Here is a 13,887-nt window from a genome sequence, read left to right as displayed (position 1 = left end):
CTATTGACATTCACTGTGAGCTGTGAGGGCCCAAAAAGTAACCATTAAGTGGATCTTGGGCAGTGACCTATTGTTGTCCGATCTGTGAGCTCCAGAGTGAAATGGGTTTAAGGTTTGGTCTTTGAGAAAAGAGAAAGAAAGAAAGAGGAAGAGGAAGGGGGGGGGAGTGGATGGAGGGGGAGAGGGAGAGAGATGAAGGGGGGGGGAGGGGAAGAGGGAAGAAGGGAGGAAGGAAGGAAGGATGGAAAGAATCTAGCCAGTAAATTCCAAGTTAATCAGGCGGGGTTTACAGTATGACCATGGGGAAGAAATAGAAAGAATATTGCTTCCTGGATGAACAAGGGAGCTGAAAGAAATCACTCTAGCTTTAGGCTGGGATGAGTAAAAAATGCAATAAAAATATGGTTAAAGTCTGTATACTACGTGAACTTGTGTCCATCTAAATTGAGAAGAGACTATAGGTGGTACAGTAGATAGAGTGCTGACCCTGGAGTAAAGAAGATGAGTCTTCCTGAGTTCAAATCTGGCCTCAGACATTTACTAGCTGTGTGAACCTCAACCCTGTTTAACTTAGTTCCTCATCTGTAAAATGAGCTAGAGAAGGAAATGGTAAACCACTTTAGTATCTTTCCCAAGAAAACACCAAATGGTTGTTTGGTTGGTTGTTGTCCTTTGCTCTCTAAGAGGACCAAAATGACATCACTATTCTTGAGTTAAGATTCAATGTGTCCCACTATGACTGATCGGGTCAATGTGAGCTCAGAATTCTCTACCACAGGTCAGGCACAAATAGTCCATTTGGGGTGGATACTCCAAACTCGTGTGCATCCTGAGTTTCCTTTGAGCTGTTTCAATTCTGCTTTGCTCATAGAGCATAGCACCTTCTCTGATGAGGGCACACCATGCTGAGCGGTCTTGTGCCAATGTCTCCCATGTCACACAATCAATTCCAAAATTCTTGAGAGAGACCTTGAGAGTGTCCTTATACCACTTCTTCTGACCACTGTGTGAATGCTTGCCCTGTGTGAGTTCTCCATAAAATAGTCTTTTTGGCAAGAGTATGTTTTGCATTCTGCATTCTGAAGCAGAGTTTGAATGCTTGGAAGTTTAGTTTGAGTAAGGACCTCAGTGTTTGGTACCTTATCCTGCCAGGTGATCTTCAGAATCTTCCTGAGACAATTCAAAAGAAAGCGATTCAGTTTCCTGGCATGATGCTGGTAGACTGTTCAGGTTTCACAGGCACACAACAGTGGGGTCGTGATGAGTCAGGCAAGACTGAAATGACTTAACAACAACATAGTTCATCTAATTTGTAGAAAGCTTGCATATAGCTGGCTTTCAACTGAAGTAAAATAGTTACATGCTTGTCTTAGGGAACAAGATTAAAGAAGGAACAGTAGAACATTTGTAGAAAAAGTCTGTGGCTGGAGGACAAACCCCTGATCCCCTGGGTGGCAGTGACAAAGAGTTACATAAATGAAGACAAATCTGGCAATAGAGGCTTTTGTTTGTCAGCTGCAGCACAGTGTAAGAGTGGAGGTCAAGCAATTAAATCAAAACTATCACCTCTACCTTACTTAGTGTCAAGATGCTAACCCTGAGCTAGCTATCAGGTGAGAACATTATCTTGACTGTTCACTAGGTGTGAATGAGTCCTGGACACCTACCTAGGTGAGACAAGAAGTCTTTTCAGATTGGCTCATATTGTGTGAGGCCTCTGTAAAAGAGAGAGCTAGTTGGAAAAGTCAAAGTGCCTGTCAGTAGAGAGCAGTTCCAACTAAGGCCTTGACAGGGAAGTGTAGAGCCATGGATCTCAGTTTCAGTCTCAGTCTCCACCTCCCTCCCTCATCCATGTTGGCAAGAGGAGCCTTGTAAACTTTGAAGGGTCTGGAGGATTAAGACTTTTTTATTTTCTCCAGAATCCTGGCACAGTCCCCAGGTCCCCTTTAAAACCAAAGGACAGAGAAGACAGAATAAGGAAAGCAGGCTCAAGGCTCTTCTAAGAGCCTAGAAGAAAAGCTACATCACACCAAAACAAACCTTTTGAGGACTCCAAAAAAGGGATTTCTAGAATTTAAGAGTTTCTCTTTTGTCACATGTGTTGTTTAAGCCTAAGCCCACATTCCCCTATACTCTATATGTACTAGTGGGAGAGTGTCACAGACTTGTTGGGGAAATGTTTATAACAGCTGTACCAACTAAACCACCTTTGTAACTGCTCCTTTCCAAAAGTTTTTTAGGTCTGGCTGACCTAATAGTAATTAGCAATAGTCATTAGTAATCATGGCAGAAAGCTTGGTGGCATTAGAACTACACCTTTCCCCTCACCCCCTCCCATAACCTTAAAAGTCTTAAAGCATGTAGTGGTCACACTCTATGAGTGGAAGCTGGGGTATTCATTTTAGAGAATGTGCACCCCCAGCATAGGACCCTAGTGAGCTCAGGTCCTTACTATAATTACATTTTTGTACAGTTAAGCTCTTGGGAACAGTGAAGCTATGGAAATAACAGAAATATGGAGACAAAGAAACTTCATCACTGGAGAGGGGTATATTTTTATTTAATATTTGTTCACTGTTGGTAAATAACTCTAATTTTCAATCTCTATCTATTTTTTCCTCCCCTGCTACCTACACTTATGTGTTATCCTTTAAAAACTCTCCCTACCGAGAAAACAGGAGCTTTATGAATACAACTACACAATTCTTTTTACATAAAGATAAATTTAATAAATGTATAACTATTAATTGGTCATGGTTTACACATGCCATATAATAAGAATGGCAATATTACCTAAAGTAATTTACTAATTTAATGCCGTACCAAGCTATGAAACAGCTAGGGAAAAAAGCTGGAAGAACACGAAGTCAAAATTCTAAAGGGAATAATTTTTTAAAATGAGAAGAAAGGGAACCTAGCAGTACCGTATTTCAAACTGCTCTGCAATGCAATAATTATCAAGATTATTTGGTACAGTCTAAAAACAGGAAAGTCAATCAGTAGAACAGGCTAGATACACAACATACAGAAGCAAAGTAACATAATCTTTGATAGACTCCAAAATATCAACTTTGGTAAGGACTGACTATTTAGACAAAAATTTCTGAGAAAATTGGAAAGCAGTCTGGCAGACAGTAGATTTAGGCCAATATCTCGCATCATATACCACAATAAGCTCTAAATGGATAAATGACCTAGATATTAAAGTTCACATTATAAACAAACACATGAGCAAGGGAAAATACATTTTACAACTATAGATAGGAGAAGAATTCATGACCAAACAAAGAACAGAGAGGATCTTAAAAGAAAAAAGACATGCTCAAAATGTGAAAAGTTTTTGCACACCCACAGACTATTGCCAATAAAATTGAATGGGAAACTGTTAACTGCAGGGAAAGTCTTTGCAGAAAATTTTTATAGTAAGCTCTTAAAAATGCTTATTGATTAACTGACAAATTTTAGTATATGAAGGTAATGGAATATTATTGCTCCATAAGAAAAAATGAAAGGGAAAGCTTCAGAGAATTCTGGGAAGACTTTTATAAGCTGGTACATGGAGCAGTGAGTAGAAGTGGGAGAACAGTAACAGTACCGTAAAGAAAAAAACTGAAAAATTTAAGATCTCTGATCAGTGCCAACAATGATTCCAGAGGACTGATGAAGCATGCTGCCCATCTCTAGACAGTGTAGTAATGGATTCAATGAACCAAATGACCATTTCTGGACATGACAAGCATGGAGGGGTAAGGTGGTAGCAGGGTGTACCAGGGTTGGTAGCATTTTCAGAAGAGAGAGGGAGTGAATATGAGAGATGTTGGCAAGGAGGAATCTCAAGGACTTGGCAGTAAATCTGATATGGGTGGTGAGAATGAAGAGTTGAGAATGATACTGAGGTTGTGAGCCTGGATGACTGGGAGAAGAGTGGTAGTATTCTTTTGTTTGTTAATTTTTATTTTTATTTTTTACCATAATAGGGAAGTTACGAAATGGGGAGAATTTTGGAGGAATGATAATGAGTTCATTTTTGGACATGTGTTTAAGATATCTATTAGACCTCATTAGCTGCCTTAGGTAACAGTCTCTCTCTGTTTCTGTCTCCGATATCTGCTTATCTATGTACATACACACATACCCCTTCAATAGACTGCCATTAGATGCATTGGCATTGAGTCAACAAACATTGACAAAGCACCTACTATGTTTCAGGCCCTGTGTTAAGTTCTGGGGATACAAAAAAAAGACAATAAACAAGGAGATCACAGACAAATGAGGGAGATAATATGTAAATAACTATGTCCAAATAAGCTGCATACAGAATAAATTATAAATAGTCAAGGCATGAGAATTAAGAGAGATTGGGAAAGTCTTCCTATAGAAAGTAAGATTTTAGTTGAAATTTGAAGGAGGTCAGTGAAGCCAAGAGGCAGAGATGAGGAAGGAGAGAATTCCAGGCATGGGGGACAGCCAGTGAAAATGCCTGGATTCAGGAGATGGAGTTTATTTTTCAGGAGATGGCAAGGGGCCCAGGCACTGGATTGCAGAACTTGTGGGAGTAAGGGTGGAGTAGGGTATAAGAAGACTGGAAAGGTGAGGGAGAGCAGGTTATGAAGGGCTTCGAATGCCAGAGTATTTTATGTTTGACCCTAGAGAAGACAGGGCATCACTGGAGTTTATTGTGAGGGATGGAATGTTCAGACCTGGGCTTTAAGAGGATTACTTTTCAGGTGACTAGAGGACACACTGGAATGTGGGGGGACACTTGTGGCACAGAGACCAACAAGCAGGCTATTGCATAGTTCAGGCATGAGGTGATGATGGCTTGTCCCAGGGCAGTTGGTGGCAGTGTCAGAGAAGAAAAAGGGGTATAAGCAACAAATATGAAAAGGTAAAATCAATAGGCCTGGAGAAGAAATAGAATTTTGGGAGTGGGGTGAGAGAGAATGAAGAGTCAAGGATGATACCTAGGTTGAAATCTCAATAGCAATAATGAAGTTTGGAAGAGGGGAGAGTTTGGGTTTTTTTGGCGGGGAGGGCATAATGAATTCAGTTTTGGACATGCTGAATTTTGGATGTCTATAGGACACCCAGTTCAAAAGTCCAGGGTTTAAAACCATTCTTTGCATACCGCAGGCATTTAGATGTTTCCTTGATTAAATTAAAAAGAGAGGTACCCCAGTGCAGCAGTTAGCTAAAATCTGGGTAAGGAAGATTTGGTTTGCTTCTGACTTCGTTGTCACAAAGTCCCAGTAACCCAAGTAATTTTCCAAGATTATCAGATTGCAGAATATTTTCTGAACTATGTTGGTGGAGGGAGGTTTTATACAAGGAATTCTGCACACTGATGAAATTACGGGTTTGGTCTTCCTTTCTTCCCCAAAGTTATTTAATAGAGAATACATGAGTTAAGAAGACTTGTGCAGCTGAAGCCTAGAAATGACAAAGAGGGCTTCCGTCAGAATGGGGCACAGAAGAATCCTAGGTCTCAGAGAATTTGGGTTAGAGGGTCATAATGTTTGAGGCAGTCAGGAGATTGGAAGAATGACCTGTTTTTTTTTTTCAGGGACAAAGAAAATTTAGATGGGGAGCTTCAGAGCAGACTGGAAAAAAAGAAGGATAGAAAACAGATTTAGACGTAAGGTGGGGGGGGCAGGGGGGGAAACTGAGTTATCTCTATTCCATTATTATTCCAAGATTCATTTTTTTTCTTTTTTGGATTACAGCTGATACTGAGCAACAGGGCAAGAAGTCTCTTTGAACAAGAGCAAACAAAATGAGTTTTATAGTTGCCTTAGGTCTATTGAATGTGGAAACAATTTTCCCATTGCAAATCCTTTTCCATGTCTTTCTCCCAGAGATGCTATCTTTTCTTAAGACTAGCATCCCATGGAAGGGGTAGAAATGTCCTCAGGGCAGTAGGTAAAAATATTGATGAGACTAAGGTACTGGACGCTGCCAATGACTTTTTGTCCCAGTTAGAACAAAGACCAGAAGTAAAGTCTGAACAACTGGACATGTTTGGTGCTGATTTTATTTTGAGTAAATATTCATTTGGAGGCAGACATCTTGCCTCTGCTGCTTATTACCAATAGGAACTTCGGCAAAGTACTTTACCTTTCCAGGCCTCTGTTTCCCCATGAATCAATCAACAAGTAGTTTTCAAACACTTACTAAATGATAAGAACTATGTTAGATACTGAGTATACAGACATTAAAAATATGAAATAGTCCCCACCCTCAAGGAACTCAGGAAAAACATATTCATACATAAAAAAATGAGGATGGGATTCTAAATTTCCTTCCAGCTAAGAATCACCTAATTATTATCATCAATCTATGTAATAAAATAGTTTGCTATAGGCTATACAACTGACCTGAGCATGATTTTGCAGATGACTCACTGAATAGACAGCATATTTCACAATGCAACTCACATATATATACATTTGTGTGCATATAGATTCTTATACACACCCAGGTATTGGCAATCTCTCTTTCCCTGTATAGGGGCAGCTAGGTGGTACAGTGGATAGAGCACCAGGCCTGGATTGAGTTCAAATCTGGCCTCAGACAATTTCTAGCTATGTGACCCTGGGTAAGCTACTTAACCCCTTTCCCTCAGTTTCTTCATCTGAAAAATGAGCTGGAGAAGGAAATGGCAAACTTCTCTAAGAAAACGTGGAATGGGGTCACAAAGAGTCAGACACAACTGAAACAACCAACATTTTCTTCATGGGAAAAATAATAAATATGCCAGGTGCTGGGGATGAAAAGACATAAACAAAACATTCCTCATCCTTGAAGAGATTGCATTCTATTGTTGTCTCATACACGGTTGAGACGATTCCTACTAGTTTTTCTTGAGTCTTCAGTTGCTGCTTTTCCCACTAGGCCAAAGTTCAGGTGGAAACAAATTTCAGAACTTCCTTCTCTCTTTCTGCTAACTTTTGTGCTACAGTGGGAGTCAGTCACAATAACCCACTTTTGCTCAAGTCTTAGAATTCAGGCTGCTGCCCTGGAGAATGTCTCCTGATCAGATACAGTCACAGCCCATTTACTAAATTTGGGGTATGTAGCTGGTGTGTCTGTATACGATCTGTCCCTCAATAACCCACTTAGGACAATTGGAGCAGACAGACAGTACCCCAAATGCATGAGTTGTGCCTCAGGAAAGCAAGAGTGCTGGTAATAGAAAATGGTTAATGTTAGGGGCAGAAAAAGGAGAAAAGGAAACAAGCCCACTTCTCCAAATCAGTTAAAATGGGAAACCAAAAGACAGAAATGCAATTTTAAAAGGTATCTTCTAACTCCAAAATTCTATTGTTCTGTAAAAACTTTAAGGAGGAAGAGGAGGGGAAAAGTATGCACTGAAATCAAGTAAATTTTGAAAGCTTAAAAACTTTAGAAACCAGATCTGTCCGTACAAAGATGTTTGTTGCATATGTGAGATAGCCAGTGAGAAAAGGGACTTTTGTCTATTCACTATTATCTGATTAGAGGGTTATAAAAAGCAAACCTTGAGTTTCAGTATTTATTTTGCAGCTACTCTGTCTCATCGCCTTAGTCTCTCTAAACAAGATTATTATTTTTTCTTTATAACTTTACTGGGATGTGGAAAAGAAGACATTTTAAATCAAAATTGCTTCCCTGTTACATTTTTGTGCTTTAGGTAAGGTTTTAAAATTGTGCCCTCATGTGTATAACTGTTTGTCCACTGGAGGCTTTGAGCCTCCTTTCTTCATAAAATACTCAGCTTGATTCATGCCTAGATGCTGATAGTGTTATTTGTAAAGTACTATATATTTGTAAAAAAATGCAATATTAAAAAGGCCTCTTATTGCATTCCCTGTGCCCTAGGCAGCTTTTTACACTTCCTAACCCTTGTCTGAGCTCCACTCAATTGCATTTGTACCCCTTAGGAGATATGGAATCCAGCAACTTTGTGAAGATAACTCTATTTTAGATCTACGAGTCAAGAGAAAGAAATCTTTTTTCTGCTTTAAAGTCCTAAAGAGTGACTAATATTGTAAGTATTGTGGCTCATTAGACTCAGATTTATCTGAAAAAGCTCTACCCCAAGCTCAACATCTTTTCTTGCTCTTCTATAATTTTCCTTTTTTTATTCATTGATAATGTGATTTTGACATAACTGCCTGTCACTGAGAAATCAAACCAGATGCTAAGAAAGTTCTGAGTAACCAGTGTTACATGGTGTCAAGACATCAGAGGAGCAGTGTCTCCTTACACTCATAGTAATGGGCCTCTGAAGAAATGAAATTGAGGATCACCCAAAGGGCAACAGAGAAGTGCATGGTAGATATGAATAGGTTACAAATCACTTACAATGCATTTTAAGCAAGGAATTATGCAGAAGTGGGGAAGTCATCAAAGAAATGTAAGATCAAACCAGATGGGCACATCTGGCATGAGCAAGGGATAATTGGTAGAGAGTTGTGAAGCCCCTGGCATGTTGGGTGGACCCTCAGGGTTGAACTTATGGAAGGATGTGGAAAAGGGTTGTCTGAGATGGGAAGGCATGAGTGGATAGATTTCTGGTTTAATTGCCTCCTCTTACATATACCATCTGTGTGACTCTGGACAAGTTACTTAACTTCTCACAGGTCCCAGGCAACTCTCTAATACTGTAGGTTATAGAGAAGATACTGACCTGCATTGGTAGAGGTAGTTTGAGTACCTGGGAGTTTGCTATATTAGTGAAATCAAAGGTCCAGTTCCTATCCCTATCCCTATCCCTATCTATATCCTACGTTGGGAGAAAAAGGAACTAAGAGGAAGCAAATTTCTAGTTAGTCAAAAATTCTGATCTAGTAAAAATTAATTCAAGCACCCAATGGCCTTACTCTATATTTCAATCACTCTAAGAGGATAATTGATCAGGTAGAAGGAGTAGTGCCTAGGTGATCTCAGTTCAAGCAATCAGGCAGTTACGTCTCCTTTGTGGTTGCCGTCTTTTCCCCTCTGCAACTGTGGCCCCTTCCCTCAAACTCAAGGTGACTAAGGTCTTAGGAAAAGGCATTGACTTATTTACGTAAATTTGATTGATCTCTGCTCTGGATTTGAAAGATAGATTATGGAGCAAAAGATATTTTTGAGCTGGAAGAGACATTAGGGATCATGTGTTTCAATTCTTAATTTTTCAGATGAGAAAACTGAGGCACAAAAAAGTGAAGTGATTTTCTGAAGTTCACAAAACTATTTGACAGAAGGACCAAGTGCCCTGCCTGACTCTCTGCCTTTTTAATTGTATACCTATGCATCAAAAGTTCAAGGCTTCCCTGAATCCTTAAATCAATTTAAGTTGCATTAGACACAAAACTTATGATGAGGTGCATAAAGAATATTATTTTCTAGAGCTTTCTCTCTTGTTATCAAAGTCTTTAATTTATGGGGACAGAAAAGTAAGCCTGGTTTGGTTGGTCCTCTAATACTGTCATCCTACCCAATGACTCCTAGTATTGTGCTTCCTTTTCTCAAAAGGTGACAAATAAATTTTCAGAGTAAATGTGTGGCCAGATACAAGATATCTTACATCCAGTAGGGGTTGGTCACATCCATATTCATATCCGACAAGGTCATTGGAGGGAAAGTTGATCTGGGTGACACCCAAAATCTATTGCATGCCTACAATCCTTTAAAGCACTATTTAAATATTACCTCCTTTAGAAGCAATGTTATATAATAAAAATGGCTCTGGTTCTGTAGTTAAAGGATCTAGGTTAATAGCCTGCCTCTGTTGCATACTGCCTTTGTGACCATGGATAAGTTTGTGTTTGTGTTAGAATAGATGGTTGCTGAGCCTCCTTATACTTCTCAAATTCTGTTAGTCTCTCTGGGTCACAGTTGTTCAATTGTAAAAGAAGGAGTACATGGTCTCTGTGTCTTTTCCAGCTTTAGAACTATATCCTATGACAAGTAATCTTATCTGAAATGGGTAATAACCTTCCCTTTTGGATATTACATAGAGCTTTAAATTATTTTTATTTTTAATTTGTGAAATAAAATAAGCATTTCCATAACATTGTACAACAAAAAGATGATTGTACATGAAACTGCAAATCTACTATGCACAACTTGCTATTCCTTTCAAATATACAAAAAAAAATAATGTAAATTTCTTTTTTTCTTCTCCCTTACCCTAGAGATGGCTACCATTAAACACAGATGGGTAAATAACATATGGATTTTAAAAATATACTTTACTAAGTTAGCTGCATTGATGACTTGTCCCTTTATTTGTGAGAACCAGGAAAAAAAAACAGTATCAAAAGAAGCCAGAGTGTATGCACAAGTATTTATTAAATGCCTGCTATGTTCCAAAAACTGCTAGATACTGGGGACACAGAGACAAACATGAGCGATTCTCACCCTCAAGAGCTTATATTCTACCATTGAAACAACATGAACACAAATAATTAAAATGAGGATAGTGGAATCTTGAGCTCCCTTCCAGTTCTAAATCCCACCTCCATTTAATTTTTTTTCCATTCAATTTTCATACCTATAATAAAGTAGTTTTAAGTGCATTAAAATTATTTGTGTGTGATTTTGCATCTGACTCAATGAAAAAAGGTTATGAAACCCATAACACACATTTATTCACATTTGTGCACATAGACTCATGCACAAACATATTGGCAAGCTCTTCCTCCCATCTCTTTCTGAGGAGACAGTGATTAACACTGTCAAATTTGGCAAAGGTCAAGAAGGATGAAAAAAATGAGAAAATGACATTAGATTTGACAATTAAGAGATTGTTGCTAACTCTGGAGAGAGCAACTGAGTGATGTTCTGAGAAACCAAATTGTAAAGGGTGACAACAAGAGGAGAAGAAGTGGAGGTATCAGTGATATATGGCTTTTTAGAGCAATTGGGTTAAGAATGGGTGAAGTGTGTGTAGGATGATAACTAACCAATATGGTAGGCTGTAGGAAGAGTATTTAAAAGATGGGTTTGAAACTACCTCACCAAATTTTGGTCTTATAACTTAAAGAGTTGAGAATGTGGCTACTCTTCACCAGAGATATTAGGGACATCGGTGGGAGAGTGAGTTTTGGGTTCATATGTGTATTGTCATGTAACAGTTTATAGTCAATAGTGCTCCTTTCTTCCCTAGAAAATTTATTGCTAAGGACAATTTAATGTACCTGTCTTCACCTCACTTAGGGATCTAAATAGCCCTTCTAACTTGTATGCTAGTTCTATGCTAGAATTGAGGCCCCCACATTAGAGAAAAGGACTTTGGATATCTAGAGATGTGTGTCCTTTCCCTGTATTTGCCCATGATAACTCACATTAACTATGAAGGGCAAGGATCAGGTTTGCTCATTCATATTGTGGCTTTCCCCTTTATAGTAAAGTAAGTGTCTCCATTTTGTCCTCTTCCCATGCCAACTTTGCTCAGAGGAGGCCCTTTCAAGCTTCCAAGGATCTGAGAGATTTTTAACTTTCCATTTTCTTGTTGGTGTCCTAGTGGTGTTCTTGGATCAGCCGGTGGCAATATCTCCATCAGGAACTAAGGACAAATGAACAAAGACTCATTATGCTTAAAGAGAACTTCTTGAATAGCTCATTAATTGGAGAAAGGAACTTCCAGCAACCAGGAGCTATGTTACCCACTTTGAACATGTATGTGCTCCAAACTTGAACTCACTTTCCCCTTGACTCTATGGATTTGTGGGAGAGTGTGTGACTGAATTTTGGAGGAATGTTTTATAACAACTCTTCATACCGTAGCATTTCTAAAAGCTAAGGGCTGGCTCACTAGGTTGATTCTTAACTGATAGTCTTGAGAGAAAGCATATTGTTGAGGACTCAAGCTGATAGTATTAAAATATCACCCCTGACCCTGGAAGCCTGAGCCATTTAAGCTCTGGGGAGAATAAGAGTTGGAATAAGGATGCCTCCAAGTTTACATTGGCCAAGTGTATAGGCAGCAATAAAGGAAGATCAGATGAGCGAAGGGAGATAATGGTAGGGAAATTCTGTTGGAGAAGAGAGGAGGGGATAGGATAAATGGTATAAGTATAGGGGTTGGTTGGCCTTAGTAAGGAGAAGAGCCACCTCTCCCTCACACATTGGAGGAAAATGGTGTAGTAAGGAGAAAAAAAGGAACACTAAGCTGAATGGCTTTGATTTTCTAGGTAAGGTATGAGGCATGGTACTCATCTAAAATGGTGCGGGAGAGGGGTTGTTCCAGGATACTTGAAGTGAGAAGAGAAAGTTTGAATCTCAGAGTACAAAAAGGTTTAATGTATAATAATACTGGAAAGGCAGCCTGGAACCATATTGTGGAGGGATTTAAATGATAAACTGAGGAATTTATTTTTTATCCTAGTGGTAATAGGGAACTACTTGAATTTTTTTGAGCAGGGGAGTAACTGGATCAGACTTGTGGTTTATTAACATCATTTTGACAGCTATGTGGAGGATGGATCTTTGGAAATGGGGGGGTCAATTGTGGTCAGTGGAATGGAAAATAAATTAGAGAGGAGTAAAAATAATTGCCATGTTGTTGGACTGGACCAACTATAAACACATTTTGTCCAATCCCAATTGAATCTATCAGTTGAATTTGAGTAATATCAATTTATAACGTGCCCAGGCAACACTGTTGTGTGATTTCCTCTAACCCTATTCAGTAGCATGTAAATAGCCCTGAACTTCTTCATGTATGGTGGGAAGAATCCAGGGTTAGAGTTGGACAAGACATAGTCAGCAGAAGGACAAAGCAATTTGGGAGCAGAGGCTACTTTAGAATTGAACTGGTTCACTAAGTGTTCTATCTAGAGCCAGGATAGTGACCTAGGAAAGTATTGATGGATAGAGGGATTGGAGATTGCATTGAGGAAAAAAATAGGGTTAGAAGGAGTAAGGCATGGAGAAATTGAATGTTTGGAGCTTATAACTGTATAAGTTGAATTCTGAGTTCTTATCATAAAAGTGGAACACCTTTGAGTGATCAACAATATAGCACTCATTGTGTGTAGCTGACTGAGGCTAAGTGGATGAATAGGACGTGAGAGGTGAGTAGTTTGAGGAACTAGAAGTTAAGGTATAAATATCTAGATTCAGAGTTAGAACCTAGTGCTCCTGCCTTTCAGCCCAGTGATCCTTTTTAGCATACCATTATGTATCACAGATAGTGTCGATTGCTGCTTTTGTGTCCTCTGAGGCATTCAAAACAATACTGAGCACATCATAGGTGCTCAAAAAATATCTACTGAATGCTCGGATGAATGATTCTGGATCATACATTGAAGCATCAGGAAAGAAGAATGAGTTCTTCTCTATACTTCCTTATAGCAGAACATTTGTCAGTGGTAGTTGTTAAATAAGAAGAATGATTTGTAAATATTGTTTGTGCTTGCCATAATTTAATAAAATATGCAGTGCAGAGTGATCTATGAGGATAGCACTGCCTATTTATGAGCCTTCTGTTTTCGTAGGACATTTCTCCCAGGGAGCAGAAGGCAAGTAGACCTCATTTAAACTGATTCCTCAGGCAGGCTTCCTTGCCACAGACTCTGAGATGCCCTTCTCAAGGACACTGCAAAGTGACCCATTTTGAAAGTATCCAGATATTAATGATGGAATAGGCAAGAGGGAAAGGAAAAGCATAGCTTTTCTGTCATAAGTCACTAGGCATAAAAAAGATTGGGAGGGATTTGTGTAACACAGGTTGGAGGAGGTGGTTTGAGGGAAAGGACTGAGGCCAGGCCTGGAGGAAGAATGGAATAGGACCTCACTGAATCAGAGATCATCTTCTGGGGTCATGGGGGAAATGGGCTGACTAAAGGATATTATCCCATTATATTTTTCCCCTCCTCAAGCTCAGGGTTCATTTATTAGTGTCTGCTTCAAGATTAA

The 13,887-nt window shown here is 39.1% G+C and overlaps 1 protein-coding gene across 3 annotated transcripts in view; it reads right to left on the bottom strand.

The window, feature by feature from the left end:
• SHISA6 (shisa family member 6) overlaps positions 1 to 13,887 on the bottom strand; it is a 522,224-nt gene that overhangs the window by 134,757 nt on the left and 373,580 nt on the right. Inside the window, exon 5 of one of the 3 annotated variants that reach the window (XM_036756084.1) lies at positions 5,327 to 5,363. The exons of the other annotated variants lie outside the window; for them this stretch is intronic. Within the exon in view, the coding sequence (XP_036611979.1) occupies positions 5,327 to 5,363 (37 nt within the window). The remainder of the gene's footprint in view (positions 1 to 5,326; positions 5,364 to 13,887) is intronic. 3 annotated transcript variants of the gene reach the window in all.

This window comes from Trichosurus vulpecula, chromosome 4 (assembly GCF_011100635.1).
Source record: "Trichosurus vulpecula isolate mTriVul1 chromosome 4, mTriVul1.pri, whole genome shotgun sequence".
Lineage (NCBI taxonomy): Eukaryota > Metazoa > Chordata > Mammalia > Diprotodontia > Phalangeridae > Trichosurus > Trichosurus vulpecula.
The sequence above is the reverse complement of the archived record's forward strand: the minus strand, read 5'-3'. Positions and strand labels throughout refer to the sequence as shown.